The sequence below is a fragment of the Lampris incognitus genome, chromosome 8 (genome assembly GCF_029633865.1).
Source record: "Lampris incognitus isolate fLamInc1 chromosome 8, fLamInc1.hap2, whole genome shotgun sequence".
Lineage (NCBI taxonomy): Eukaryota > Metazoa > Chordata > Actinopteri > Lampriformes > Lampridae > Lampris > Lampris incognitus.
The window spans coordinates 46083425-46098759 of NC_079218.1; the positions used below are offsets into that span (position 1 = coordinate 46083425).

The 15335-nt window shown below is 45.6% G+C and overlaps 1 protein-coding gene across 1 annotated transcript; it reads right to left on the reverse strand.

Annotated features, from left to right (window-relative positions):
* Nucleotides 1–5395: 5395 nt before the first annotated feature.
* Nucleotides 5396–10762, reverse strand: LOC130117264 (nicotinamide N-methyltransferase-like). Its single transcript, XM_056285464.1, has 4 exons — nucleotides 10638–10762; nucleotides 6829–7045; nucleotides 6443–6650; nucleotides 5396–5889 (listed from the first exon to the last, which is right to left on the reverse strand). The coding sequence occupies exons 2-4, from the start codon at nucleotides 6998–7000 to the stop codon at nucleotides 5466–5468; spliced, it is 804 nt and encodes a 267-aa protein (XP_056141439.1). The 5' UTR covers nucleotides 7001–7045; nucleotides 10638–10762; the 3' UTR covers nucleotides 5396–5465.
* Between the last annotated feature and the right edge of the window lie 4573 nt (nucleotides 10763–15335).

Sequence of the window (15335 nt, forward strand, 5' to 3'; positions counted from 1 at the left end):
TTTGCCCATGGGCATCTTACCTTGATCCCCTTGCCCAAAAGAGCTAAACAACTAAACATAACTCAAAATAGTCACAATGCAAACTAAACCAAAAACGGGCCAGACGTTACAAACACAAAGTAACTACATCACACAAACTAAACTAGCTGGCCGGTGAACTGAAGACATGTGGGGGTTTAAATGGGAGACTGCACAGCTGATGAAAATTGGATGATTCGTTGACCGGTTGATTAGGTGATGAGGAGCACCTGGCGGATACCTGAATGTAGAGTCAGAGTGATACAGGAGGCAACACAAAACTATACGGACACACCCGTGGCCGTAACAGTAGTATTCACATTTCAGACCACGCTCACGTAATGGTCAGCATTCTCCCCTTTAACAAGCTGAATAGGACTCCAAGATGGAGGATGAATTCAAGCCTTCTTCTGGATGCTGGCTTAAGAGAATCCTTAAAAGCCCAAATAAACCTCTATAAGGAAACTAATCTACTAACATCCCCATCAATGGGAATAGCATGGGAAGCCATGAAAGCCTTCCTAAGAGGACATGTCATTCAACATGCCTCTTTTAAGAAAAAACGGAATATGGCTAAACAAATTCAATTAGAAAAACAAATTGAGACAGCTGAGACCGCCTATATACAAAACATGACGCCTACTAATTTAACCTCACTTACACATCTTAAATATCAATTTAACGCCATTTTCACTGAGAAAGCAGAGTTTGCCCTATTCAGAGCCAGGCAAAAACAATTTGAAGAGGGAGACAAAGCAGGGAGAATGCTGGCCAGATACATAAAGCAGAAGGAGACAATGAGCGCCATACCAGCGATTAGAGATCGGGGGGGACCCTATTAGCAGACTCCTCAGATATCAATGCAGAGTTTAGACAATTTTACGCCAGCCTGTATACTTCTGAATTGCAGGCGAACAGTGAGGAAATCCGAACCTTCCTTGGTAGTCTGAACCTCCCCACTCTGTCTGATGAGCAGCGTGAGTTATTAGATGAGCCCATCACTGTTGAGGAGATAGTAGAGGTCATTAGAAGCCTACCATCAGGTAAAGCCCCTGGCCTTGACGGCTTCACAGCTGAATTCTACAAGTGCTATGCACTGCAGTTAGCCCCCATGCTTTTAGATATGTACACAGAGGCGTTTCAAAATGGCTCCCTTCCCCCCTCCCTGATGGAAGCAGTTATTACTGTAATTTAAAAAAAATGGTAAAGATCCAGTAGATTGTAAAAGCTACAGGCCCATCTCATTGCTTGGCTATAATGAAAAGGTGCTATCGAAACTGCTAGCCAACAGACTCAACATAGTCATCACTACCCTGATCCACCCTGATCAGGTGGGCTTTATCCCCAAACGTAGCTGTGCTGACAACGTCAGACCCCTGATAGACATTATGTGGGCCACTCGTGATGCAAACTCCCCCTCAGCGGCCATATCTCTGGATGCAGAAAAGGCGTTCGACAGGGTTGAGTGGCTTTACCTATTCCTCACCCTGTAGTCATTTGGTTTTAGCAATACATTCATCACCTGGATACAACTCCTGTACACACATCCCAAAGCTGCTGTGCAAACTAATGGCCTGATCGCACCCTGGTTTGAGCTAGGTCGGGGACCAGGCAGGGCGACGGCATCTCTCCGGGCCTATTTGCACTTGCTCTGGAACCACTGGCGGCGGCCATTCGATTAGAACCAGCATTCCCAGGGATACAAATCGGTCAATCAATACACAAGCTGATGCTTTACGCGGATGACATCCTAGTTCTAGTCTCAGACCCTGAGCGCTCCCTTCCTGCACTGCTTACAATTATAGACAGATTCTCTCATTTATCAGGTTACAAAGTTAATTGGCAAAAATCAAAAGCCCTCCCCTTAACCTCGTACTGCCCCAAGACCTTGTTCCGGGAGGTAAATTCTCCTGGCCCAGCAATGGCATTAAATACCTGGGTGTAACTTTCCCCCCTAAATTAGATGATCTAGTGAAGGTCAACATCGAACCTCTACTGAGTCAATATAGTGCAGACATTGAAAAATGGACTCCTTTTTACTTGTCACTATGGGGGAAAACTAATGTTTTGAAAATGACCTTTACACCGAAGTTCAATTACATTCTCCAAGCACTCCCAGTGAGAATCCCGCTTAAATATTTCAAACAATTTGACAAGCTATCTAGCAGATTCCTCTGGGATGGTAAACGCCCCCGACTTAATTTGAAAAAATTACAAAGGCAAGTGGACCAGGGTGGGCTGGGTATCCCAAACTTACTGTTATATTACCAAGCATTTGGTCTCAGGCATCTTGCCCACTGGACTCTACCTCCCGAGCGCGCCCCCCCCCCCCCGGCTTGGCATCGAAAGTACTCTTTGTGATGCTCTCCCTCCCCTCCATCTTATAACCTCTGCACTGCCTACAGAAGCTGTGACCCATCCAATAGTTGTCAACACTCAATGGATTTGGAAACAAATCTCAATAAGACTCAAATTCAATCCCCACCTGAATTTAGCAGCCAGTATCTGGTTGAATCCCAAGTTGAAGATTGACAAAAAACCATTTATTTGGACACAATGGGCGGGAAAAGGAATATTGGTTATAGGAGATTTATATGATGAAGGTGGTACGATGAAATCATTCACGGCGCTCGTGCAACAGTATGGCTTCCCCCAACAGCAGTTCTGGAGATATCTTCAACTAAGACACCTCTTGTCTCAAACTTTTGGGTCTATCTTCACAACCCCGCCTAGTTCAGATGTACTGTCGGATAAAGTTAAGGTTTTTAGCACAGGCCATGAAGCTTCAAAATATTACTTGTTGTTGACTAAACACTGATGGTTTGGGATCCAATTTAAAGTTAATCTGGGAGATCGATCTTAATCTTACCTTTACCAGTAAGGAGTGGGAAAACATTTTAAGGAATTATAAGAAAACATCACGGGAACTCAGGACAAGATTAGTACAGTTCAAAATAATTAACAGGGTATACTGGACCCCCTCAAGGTTATACAGGGTGAAACTAAGAGACAGCCCTGACTGCTGGAGGTGTGGGGAGGGGCCGGGTACGCTTATCCACATGCTGTGGTCTTGCCGTGTTGCACAAGAATTCTGGACAGCTACATATATGAGAATATAAAACTTATACTAACAACAGACATCCCATTTTCTCCAAGCGTCTTTGTTCAGGGAGACCCTACTCCTTTAAAAGCCCTTCCACGAGCACGGGCAGAGTGGGTCCAGACAGCGCTGATGTTGGGTAGAAAGCTCATGGTAACAGAGTGGAGGTCGGCCACGCTACCTCACACCAATGTATGGTTATGGTTCTCCCATCTGGGAATTGTGGCAGCACACAAGCGACTCTCCTTTAGACTCATCAACCAGGTGGAGAAATACGAGGCCAAGTGGACGCACTATATTTCCTTCATTAAAGGCCCCATGTAATCTGTGACAACTAATCTATATCTTAACATCTATTTATAGACTACTCTCTATCTGCCAACTATGTTTTTATTTTATTCTAGTTTTTTTTTACTTTCTGTCTGCTGTCTTTCCTATTGTCTTGTATACTGTTAAGACTCGTCTTATGATCACCCTTAATCCAAATGTGTCTGTCTCTTGATATTGTCTAGTACGCCCTGTTAAATTGTTCCTTCCATCTCTGTAATCCATGTGTGATGTCATGGCCTGTATTTGTGTTAAAGGAAAATAAAAACTACTGATCATAAAAAGAAAACCAGGGGCCTTATTTGAAGGGTAACCGGTGGATTCTGGTTTGGGACACCTTGAACTTTCAAAAAATGCTGGTTACCCACTTCTCAAAAATGCCTACAGGGTCACATGATTCTGAAGTTACAGCCCATACTACTACACAAACAGCACCCCGTTATGCACCATCATCACTGTCACGTGACTGATATGAGCGCGTTAATGTCTCAGCAGCACCCAAAATAAGACGAGGTCCAGGTTCAAGAGCCCGGGTATTAATGTTGTCAAGGAAATGACGAATTAAAATCATTTGCTCATCGGCCATTGTTGTGGAACTTTTCTCTTGACAAAATGGCTCTTGCAGGAGAGTTGATGTGTTTCAACCCCAAAAAAAAGAGGCAGCAGCCATTGATTTTGAAAGCATGCCATTATTCCAAGTTTCCAGGCCTTTTCCTTCCCGACCCGTAATGTGTTCTCCCCCAAGGAAACCATACGGACTGACGGCACATGCAGTGTTGGTGATTAAAATGGTGTAAAAGAGGGGAAGGAAAGGCCTTCTGAGGTCTAAAATGTTAGTTAGTCTATTAACCCTCGTGAGAGGGTTAATAGACTAACTAACATTTTAGACATTAGTTTGTTAGCTCTGATCTGGAATGAAATCTGTGTCCTGTGTGAACCAGCAGAAAGGCCAGCATCCATCAGCACGTGGAGTCAGGTTGGAGGAGCCGGTGGCCCGTCAGAAAATGGATTTTACAATTAGTTTTAATCAAAAAATTGACTTTAGAAAGAGGAAAAGGCCACGGAGGACAGGAAGTAGCTGCTTCATATTCCACAGCATGGGGCTCATTCTTCTTCCTTTAAGACAGGTTTTGACCAAACTTGACGACAAATGTTTCATATGTTTCATCATTTCTGTTAATATTTTTGCAAATATTACCTCTTTAAGCTATTTTTATAGGTAAATCAGGATTTATTTAGACAATAAACTGCATGCAGAGTCAATACAAAAATACGTATATTGCTGTGTTTAATGAGACGATAATTTAGTGGCGGATATACGTATATATATAAGCGTTAATATGTATCTACTAATTACTTCATTAATGTTAATTAAATTAGAAATCATTAATAATATGTATTGCATTAATGAAAAGGTTTTTAGATGGCCAGATTCAGAGACCACGTTTTATAAATACGAGCATCTTTTGGGACATTCTCCCAGAAGCCACGCTATTCTCACTAACCATCACTGCTGAGCCTTAACAGTGACTTAGCCACGGTATCTGTGCTGAACGTCTTTTCACTTGGTGCTGTTTCTACACCGTCTGCTGAGAATGTGGAACAGCAGTTGTTTCTGAGAGGATCCCTATCACAGTAAAACCCTGAGTGTTAATTTAACTCCCTGGGTGTTAATTTAACTCCGAGAGTGTGCAAATGGACCCAAAAGAGCCATTTGTACACTCTTTGAGTTAAATTAACACCCAGTAAGACTCTCATATAGATGAAATGTTGGCTCCCAATCTGGCAACCCAAAAAGTCTTATTATTATGTTATAACATCTTATTGCTGATTTGTAATGCATGAATACATGACTTACTAACAAATTAATAATTAGAAACCACTTTTAAACCCATTATGCAGTATGGGATGTGGAGTACTGCTGCAACAACAAAAACACCTCATTCACCCTTTTCTCCTTGTATTTGTAATTTATTTGTTAGATTAGCTCACACTGTTTTAACAAAGAACATGGTATTATTCACTTTTTTTGAGCCAAGAGGAAGAAAGCGGCGTCACAATCACAGTTGTGACAGGGGACTCTCTCCCCAGTGGGCTGCACCTCAACGCCCAGCACAGTCAGGCCCAGCTCGCCGAGGGTCTGCCTGATAAACTCCTCGCTCACGCTCACACAGGAGAACCGCTGACCCTTCACCGTGTAGAAGGTCTCGTTCAGGTCTCCGATCAGCACCAGCAGCCCCCCCTCCCTCAACAAGCCCACCATGGTCCCTAATGAGCGCCTGTAGTCATGGTGGTCTTTACAGGCGGTCTCCAAGCACAGGGACGACACGACGCAGTCCGCTGGTTCCACCACCACCGGGTGGAACGGGTTCTCCATGTTGACGTCACATTTTAAAACCTGCTTGATCTTGCGGCGGAGGGTCTGCTTGACCACCTCTGGGGTCCTGCAACAGGGAAAACAGACGGTGCAATCTTATTTTTTTTCCCCTTTTCTCACCAATTGTACTTGGCCAATTACCCTATTTTCGGAGCCGTCGCTGCTCCACCCCCTCTGCCGATCCCGGGAGGGCTGCAGACTACCACATGCCTCCTCCGATACATGTGGAGTCGCCAGCCGCTTCTTTTCACCTGACAGTGAGGAGTTTCACCAGGGGGACGCAGTGCGTAGGAGGATCACACTATTCCCCCAGTTCCCCCTCCCCCCTGAACAGGCCCCCTGACTGACCAGAGGAGGCGCTAGTGCAGCGACCAGGACACATAACCACATACGGGTCCCCACCCACGCAGACACGGCCAATTGTGTCTGTAGGGACGCCCAACCAAGCCGGAGGGAACATGGGGATTCGAACCCGCGATCCCCGTGTTGGTAGGCGACGGAAAAGACCGCCACGCTACCCGGACGCCCTGACAGTGCAGTCTTTAAGTTTAGACTGTTTGCAGGTCCCTTTAATCATCACTTTTAACACCCAGATGACACGGGAAGCGAATGAGCCATACCTTTTCTTTTCCAGGTCACAGACAAACTGGATGTGTGCGTCCCAGTTGAAGCAGTCCTCCTCCGCACTCAGCCACTTCTCCAGCTCGTTCCTGTTGGGCTTCGAGTAGTCAGACACCACAATCTCCTCAAAGTAGTCACAGGCACTGATGAGCGTGTGGATGGTGGGTCCCGTGCCCACCTCGATGAGCCTCTGGCCCCTGTACTTGCCTGAATCCGGAATGGTTTGGGGAAGAAAAATACATCAGCTATATCTGTTAGGTGACATATACTTATATAAGTTTCAACCTCAGTGCGAGACGGTGCAATCTGCTGGCTCCACTGACAGACCCAAACGGTTTCTGGTTTCCGGTCATGCAGGTGAGGATAGATAGGTCGACGTGTGTACCTGATGAGAAGGCCTGGCTCAGATGACACAGTGTAAACATCACAAAACGACTGTTGTCCTTCTGCTTCGATGACTCCATGAGCTCATAGCAGAGGCTCAGGTAGGCCTTTGGATCGAAGTTGGTCTGGTACAGCTCTTTGTCTGGGCTGGTCAGTGTTGCGGCTTCTCCCATCGTGCTTGGTCTTTTGGTTCGTTCAGGTCGGATGGGCAAAGGAACCTGGACAGAGGGTCGTGGAAGGGAGGAAGGCGGTAATGTGTGGCGAGGGGAATTTATAGGAACTGTAAGAAGTTGACATTCCCATGAGACAGACCGGGTTTTAGTGGATCAATCTGGAACGCTGGGATGGGGCCTTCCACTTTTGGTTGCTAAACCTGGCTTATTCCTAACCTGCCATCGGAGGGTGAGGCCGGGCGTGTCCTGCCGGCACGATCCACCTGATCAGCTTGCCGGACTTGGAAGTTCAGAGTTTTACTGACATACAAAGTACGTAGCTATGTGCCGGTGTGTCCAGACACGTGTCTGTGTGTGAGCAGATGCGTGTCTGCATGACAGAGGGAGATAAAGCCCCACTTTATATGAATACGCTTTGCCCATTCCCATTGAGCCTCTGCTGCCTTGAATGAATAAATGACATGCTCACTGTGGCCTCCCTTTACAGCCAGGCAATCTGAAATGAGATCTACCGGTCCTCCACGTGCGCTGCGCCCACAGGACCGGCTCCTTAGCCAGAGGTCACTCAGCCGATTAAAGGTCTATTTGGACCGAAGGGACTGGTCCCTGCCTCCTCGCTGGCTCGTCCAGCTCGTTTTCACTTACTACTGTAAGTGGTATGTCTCGCTCTCACTCCCTCTCTCGCTCTCTCCCCCTCTCCATCTCTCTCCCTCTCCATCTCTCTCCCCCTCTCCATCTCGCTCTCTCTCCCCCTCTCCATCTCTCTCTCGCCATCTCTCCCCTCTCCATCTCTCTCTCGCCATCTCCCCTCTCCATCTCTCTCAAACTCTCTCTCTCCATCTCTCTCTCTTTCTATGAGTCTCTCTTTCAAAGCTGCTGTAAATGTGTGATGTTGTATTAAAGTTGTTTTCTTTTTTGTAATTGTATTACAGTTGAAAAAGACAGTCTCTCTCTCTCACACACACACAAACACATACAGTGGTGTGAAAAAGTGTTTGCCCCCTTCCTGATTTCTTATTTTTTTGCATGTTTGTCACACTTAAATGTTTCAGATCATCAAACAAATTTCAATATTAGACAAAGATAACACAAATAAACACAAAATGCAGTTTTTTAATGAGGGTTTTTATTATTAAGGGAAAAGAAAAATCCAAACCTACATGGCCCTGTGTGAAAAAGTGATTGCCCCCCCCCCGTTAAAACATAAATTAAGTGTGGTTTATCACATCTTTGGAAAGCTGAGTTCAATTTCTCTAGCCATACCCAGGCCTGATTACTGCCACACCTCTTCTCAATCAAGAAATCACTTAAATAGGACCTGCCTGACAAAGTGAAGTAGACCAAAAGATCCTCAAAAGCTAGATATCATGCTGCGATCCAAAGAAATTCAGGAACAAATGAGAAACAAAGTAATTGAAATCTATCAGTCTGGAAAAGGTTATAAAGCCATTTCTAAAGCTTTGGGACTCCAGCGAACCACAGTGAGAGCCATTATCCACAAATGGCGAAAACATGGAACAGTGGTGAACCTTCCCAGGAGTGGCCAGCCGACCAAAATTACCCCAAGAGCGCAGCGACGACTCATCCAAGAGGTTAAAAAAGACTCCACAACAACATCCAAAGACCTGCAGGCCTCACTTGCCTTAGTTAAGGTCAGTGTTCATGACTCCACCATAAGAAAGAGACTGGGCAAAAATGGCCTGCATGGCAGAGTTCCAAGACGAAAACCACTGCTGAGCAAAAAGAACATAAAGGCTCATCTCAGTTTTGCCAGAAAACATCTTGATGATCCCCAAGACTTTTGGGAAAATACTCTGTGGACTGACGAGACAAAAGTTGAACTTTTTGGAAGGTGTGTGTCCCATTACATCTGGCGTAAAAGTAACACAACATTTCAGAAAAGGAACATCATACCAACAGTAAAATCTGGTGGTGGTAGTGTGATGGTCTGGGGCTGTTTTGCTGCTTCAGGACCTGGAAGACTTGCTGTGGTAAATGGAACCATGAATTCTGCTGTCTACCAAAAAATCCTGAAGGAGAATGTCCGGCCATCTGTTCGTGACCTCAGGCTGAAGCGCACTTGGGTTCTGCAGCAGGACAATGATCCAAAACACACCAGCAAGTCCACCTCTGAATGGCTTAAGAGAAACAAAATGAAGACTTTGGAGTGGCCTAGTCAAAGTCCTGACCTGAATCCGATTGAGATGCTGTGGCATGACCTTAAAAAGGCGGTTCATGCTCGAAAACCCTCCAACATGGCTGAATTACAACAATTCTGCGAAGATGAGTGGGCCAAAATTCCTCCACAGCGCTGCAAAAGACTCATTGCCAGTTATCGCAAACGCTTGATTGCAGTTGTTGCTGCTAAGGGTGGCCCAACCAGTTATTAGGTTTAGGGGGCAATCACTTTTTCACACAGGGCTGTGTAGCTTTGGATTTTTATTTTCCTTAACAATGAAAACATTCATTTAAAAACTGCATTTTGTGTTTACTTGTGTTATCTTTGTCTAATATTTAAATTTGTTTGATGATCTGAAACATTTAAGTGTGACAAACATGCAAAGAAATCAGGAAGGGGGCAAACACTTTTTCACACCACTGTATATCAGGAATCAGGAACAATTTATTGTCATTTCTTTCATGTACTTGCGTACACAAAAGAAACACAATTCTGTTTCCCCCAGCCCACAGCAGTGCGACACAAAAGACAAAAACACACATCCAAAATATCTGAAAAACGACACCACCAAAAACATACAAAAAATACAGAAAAAAAATACATATATAAAATTGTGTAGTATTGTGTGTCGTTGTGGTAAACGGTTTACACTGTGCTCAGCTAAAACCCAGCTCTTTATGAATGGCCTACCCTGTCCTCCCTCCTCAGTCAGAAAATGGTTTGGCAGCTGGAAGACTTGGCAGCAGTGGCGTCAGGTATTTTCCAGTACATGCTGCTATATTTACTGCATCTGTTCCTCTGCCTAAAGTTTACGGAGTAACTGCATGAATCCCAGTTTACTAGACCAAGTTTAAAACAGTCTGTGCGTCCAAAAAACATGCAGCAAAATGTACGAGTTCAACAAGGACAAATAGGGAACAGGAGTCATCCGACGGTCCCACATACTCCTCTAAACACCAAAAAAAAAAACCTACAAATATATGCTACTACTAACAAACCATGCACTAGAAAGTGTACTGCTAATAAGCCAGCGTTTACAAAGCAGCATAACAATGGCAACACAAACACATCTGCAGAACTAGATCTGAAGTGATCTAAATGAACTGGACTCTATGCTTTTAGATTGATCATGTCGACAGCAAATCCATAAATGGAGACCAGGTGACCAGTGAAGTGAGTCCAGATATATAATAATCTATCTCCACTGACAGAAAATAAATGGATTTTCTCGTAGAAGTCACTCTTACGGCCCCCATCCCTCTTAAATAAAGCTTTGCATCAAACAGCGCTCCCACCATTACCCCATGGCATTTATGCCAAAGATATCCCATCTGCAAAAGTCAAGAGTACAGTACAATGTTTGCTGCAGAAATTAAGTTCACAAGATTTGATGGTTTTTAATTTTAGCTTTTGCACGAATCTTACCAGTAGCAAAACTGTTTCAAAAAATGAACTTACCACGATAAACTTTATTTTACTTTTTTTCCACGTATGTATCCCTTAACGTGTTGAAGGAGATTCACGGCTAATGCTCTATACTAACTCCTATTCTCTGTAGTCCTTCGATCTGTGCACTGACTTTGTGCCGGCATATAAAGGGCATCCGAGGTAATAGTAAACGACTCAGAGTGTATTTAAAGGACGGCAGCAGCTGCAGCAGATTGACTGTACACATAATTTTGTTTCTATTTTACACATGCAGTTTGATCAAGGTGGAGGAAGAAGAAAAGAAGGAGAAGGTCTCATCCAGCAGTCAACAATCCCACGGGCAAAAAATGTTGCATTAGCATACTTGTGCAGAGCACGAGATCCATTATCATATCCGGCAATTTAATTATTGTCAGATATTATTCAGTTTGTTTGCTCATTGTTGACTGAACATGTAATTCATCATTTCGGCATGCAAAACCGTCCTGGCATGATTGTGTTTAGTGTAATGTGCTGTTGTTATTTTTGTAATTTGCACACATCAACAGTGACCACATATGGTTTTGGCCTCATTCGTCTTTATAATCTCCTCTAGGCGGTAGGTAGCTTGAAGATAATGTGTTTGGTCGTGTGTTTGTTTGTGTGTGTGTGTGTGGGGGGGGGGGGTTTATCTCGCAAACCACTGGCTTTATCGGCCTAATTCCTCCCCCCAATGTTCTCCCCAATTGTACCCGGCCAATTACCCCACTCTTCCGAGCCGACCCGGTTGTAGGACCTGACTCCATAGGCATAGTTTATACTGCTCAAAAAAATAAAGGGAACACCTAAAAACACAATATGGACCTCGATGAATGAAATATTTCAGCTGAAAATCTTTATTTATTAGACAGAGGAATGTGTTTAGAGCAAAATAACCTAAGAATGATCAATGGAAATCAAAATCATTAGCCCATTAAGGTCTGGATCCAGAATCATACTCAAAATCAAAGTGGAAAAGGAGAACATAGGCTGATCCAACTTCTGTGGAAATTCGTCAAGACGATTCAAAATGAGGCTCAGTAGTGTGTGTGGCCTCCACGTGCCTGTATGCACTCCCTACAACGTCTGGGCATGCTCCTTATGAGACGACGGATGGTCTCCTGAGGGATCTCCTCCCAGACCTGGATCAGGGCATCGGTCAACTCCTGGACAGTCTGTGGTGCGACATCGCATTGGCGGATGGTACGAGACATGATGTCCCAGAGGTGCTCGATTGGATTCAGGTCTGGGGAACGTGCAGGCCAGTCCATAGCATCAATGCCCTCGACATACAGGAACTGCTGACACACTCTGGCCACATGAGGACGAGCATTGTCATGCATGAGCAGGAACCCAGGGCCCACTGCACCAGCATATGGTCTGACAATGGGTCTGAGGATCTCATCCCGTTACCTAATGGCAGTCATGGTACCTCTGGCTAGCACGTAGAGGTCTGTGCGGCCCTCCAAGGATATGCCTCCCCAGACCATCACTGACCCACCGCCAAACCGGTCATGCTGGAGGATGTTGCAGGCAGCAGAACGTTCTCCACAGCGTCTCCAGACTCTCTCACGTCTGTCACATGTGTTCAGTGTGAACCTGCTCTCATCTGTGAAGAGCACAGGGCGCCAATGGCGAATCTGCCAACCAAGATGTTCTCTGGCAAAGGTCAATCGGGCTGCACGGTGTTGGGCTGTGAGCACAGGCCCCAATTGTGGACGTCGGGCCCTCATACCATCCTCATGCATTCTGTTTCTCACTGTTTGAGCAGAAACCTGCACATTAGTGGCCTGTTGAAGGTCGTTTTGTAGGGCTCCGGCAGTGCTCCTCCTGTTCCTCCTTGCACAAAGGACCAGATAGCGGTCCTGCTGCGGGGTTGCTGTCCTCCTGCGGCCCCCTACACGTCTGCTGGTGTACTGGCCTGACTCCTGGTACCTCCTCCATGCTCTGGACACTGTGCTGGGAGACACATCAAATCTTCTTGCCACAGCACGCATTGATGTGCCATCCTGGATGAGCTGCACTACCTGAGCAACTTCTGTAGGTTGCAGATACCGCCTCATGCCACCTCTAGTGGTGCGGGCACTAGCAAAATGAAAAACTAACCAAAGATTGGCCAGAAAAGATGAGGACAGGCAAATGGTCTGTGGCCACCACCTGCAAATCCATTCCTGTTATAGGGATTGTCTCTCAAATTGTCTAATTTCCACCTGGTGGAAATTAGACAATTTACCAACAGGTGAAATTGATTCACAAATCAGTGTTACTTCCTAACTGGACAGGTTGATATCTCAAAAGTTTGATTGACTTGGAGCTACATTGCATTGCTTATGTGTTCCCTTTATTTTTTTGAGCAGTGTAGTTATAGGACTACAACTACCAGTGTTCATTGTTTTAGGTAGTTAACGTTAACACCCGGACTGAGACGGTTAGGTTCGTTCTGATAGCATGCCTAGCTGACAGCCACCAGTGCCTCACTTTTATTCCTTCATTAAACGTGTTGAGAATCACCTTCGTGGTCCTCGTCCCCGAGTCCGTTGATGTGAAGAAAACAGCCACCACGTTTTAGGAGATTAAAATGATTTTATTGAGTACAGATCTGGAGACACACTGCCAATCCGTCGTGTGTGTCTGACTTTCTTTGTGTGTGAGCTTCTTTATATGCTAAACCTCCCTTGTTCATTCATCACACATGGCCTTGATTTTCCTGTCCGCTATGTTTGGTCAATGCTCCCTTTCATGGTTGAGCTTTAGGGAGTGCTCATCCTGTCTGGACCTGCAAGCTCTTATCGGGGGCCCTCCTTGCACCAGACACGGTATCTCTCCCAAGGCCCCAGGGGAGGGCAACCCCCCACATTCAGTGCGAGGCATGCAATATATTTCATCTACATGAACGTGTCTTTCTTCCCCCTCTGTTCTGGTTACATACATTGGTTACATACAGAGTAATACAAATAATACCTTGGTTACATACATAGTAATACAAATACACTCGGGTTATATTTAATATCACTTAACAAACGGCACAGCAAGTTTGGTTATTATGGTTAAGAAGACACGCTCCTACATGCGACGACGAGGATTTTTCGAACTGAACGTCTATGTGACGCCGACGAAGCAGACGAAGAGGCATTACAGCCGGAGCAAGCGGCCGGGCTAGAACCGCTAGCTACCGGGCCCGCTGTACAAAGGAATGCGTCCGCATTTTTTGGCGCCGATCCAGCCCTTTCCGGCCGCGCCGGGCGACCGTCCTCTACAATGGAAAATATGGAAAAAGCACTTTGAAACTTACTTGCTAACCAAGTTCCCGAAGGAGCAACAGTTGGCGATCCTTCTCCATTCTTTTCTCAACGCATATTTGCTACGCGACCAGGCGGTGTTGAAGTTACCGAAATGGAGCATGCTGTCGCGCGCCCGGATGCGCACTTTCTGCCCAAAGTAAACGTCACTATTGAACCACGCCCTTCTGTAGAATTTATCCAACTACAGGGAGAATCTGCAGCAATGTATGGAGCAGAGTTAAGGCGGCTAGCAAGTACTTGTGAATGGGGAGAGCTTACAGAGCAGTTGATAAAAGATCAGTTGATAAACAAGACTACAAGCAGCAAGTTGAGGGAACGTTTGCTTAACGAGGGGGACATTACCCTGGCTAAAGCTGTTGTCATAGCAACTAGCATGGAAGCTACAAGAGAGGAAGTGAAAGTCCTGCAGGGGGCAGCGGCGATCATAGTGGGAAAACACCCACTTCCTTCGATCGACGAGCTGATTACTGAGTTTGCCGGAGCCTCGGTTTTCTCCAAATTAGACATGAGAAGTGGATATCACCAAGTTCCGCTGGCTCCTGAGTCTCGCCACATCACCGCAATCATCACGCATGAGGGCGTGTTCCAGTACAAACGTGTACCCTTCGGATTAGCGTCTGCGCCAAGGGCTTTTCAGAAAATCATGGACATCGTGCTGACTGGCCTGAAGGGGGCGCCACACTACCTTGACGATATCACAGTCCACGGAAAGGATCAAGAAGAACACGATGAAAGACCGAAAGAAGTGTTTGCACGCCTTGCAAAGTACAACATGATGTTGAACAGAGAGAAATGTGTCTTCATCACTGACACAATCGGGTTTCTTGGCTACAAGCTGAGTGCTACTGGAGTGAAACCATGTCAGCCCAACGTGATTGCCATCGGGAGGATGCCAGCACCATAGAGTGTGAAAGAGCTTCAAACCTTCTTGGGGATGACAAACTACTCATTGAAGTTCATTCCGGATTATGCAACGACAACAGAACCCATGAGACTGTTGCTACGCCAGGACACGGAATGGAAATGGACATGCGCACAAGACCAAGCCTTCGCCAAACTCAAACATGCAATAGCAGAACCACCTGTCCTAGCTTACTTCCACCCAGATCGTACAACATTCCTTACCTGCGATGCTTCAGCAGTTGGATTAGATGCAATCCTATTGCAGATCATGGATGGAGAAGAATGTCCAGTTGCTTACACATCAAAGAGCCTGTAGCCACTGAACAGAGATACTCAGTTGGGGAAAGAGAAGCACTGGCTTGTGTATGGAGCATGGAGAAATGGCACGTGTACTTATTCGGACGACCATTTACTCTTAGAATAGATCATCAGGCCCTGACCACTCTTCTGTTGACTTCCGGAACTGGAAGACGGCCCATGAGGATCTCCAGCTGGTCAGATCGGC

Coding starts and splice junctions, on each gene's coding strand:
- LOC130117264 (XM_056285464.1), bottom strand. CDS start 7,000: ATGGGAGAAGCCGCAACACTGACCAGCCCAGACAAAGAGCTGTACCAG. Junction 6,651..6,828: donor GAGCCAGGCCTTCTCATCAG/GTACACACGTCG, acceptor TTCCGGATTCAG/GCAAGTACAGGGGCCAGAGG. Junction 5,890..6,442: donor TGTGACCTGGAAAAGAAAAG/GTATGGCTCATT, acceptor TCCCTGTTGCAG/GACCCCAGAGGTGGTCAAGC.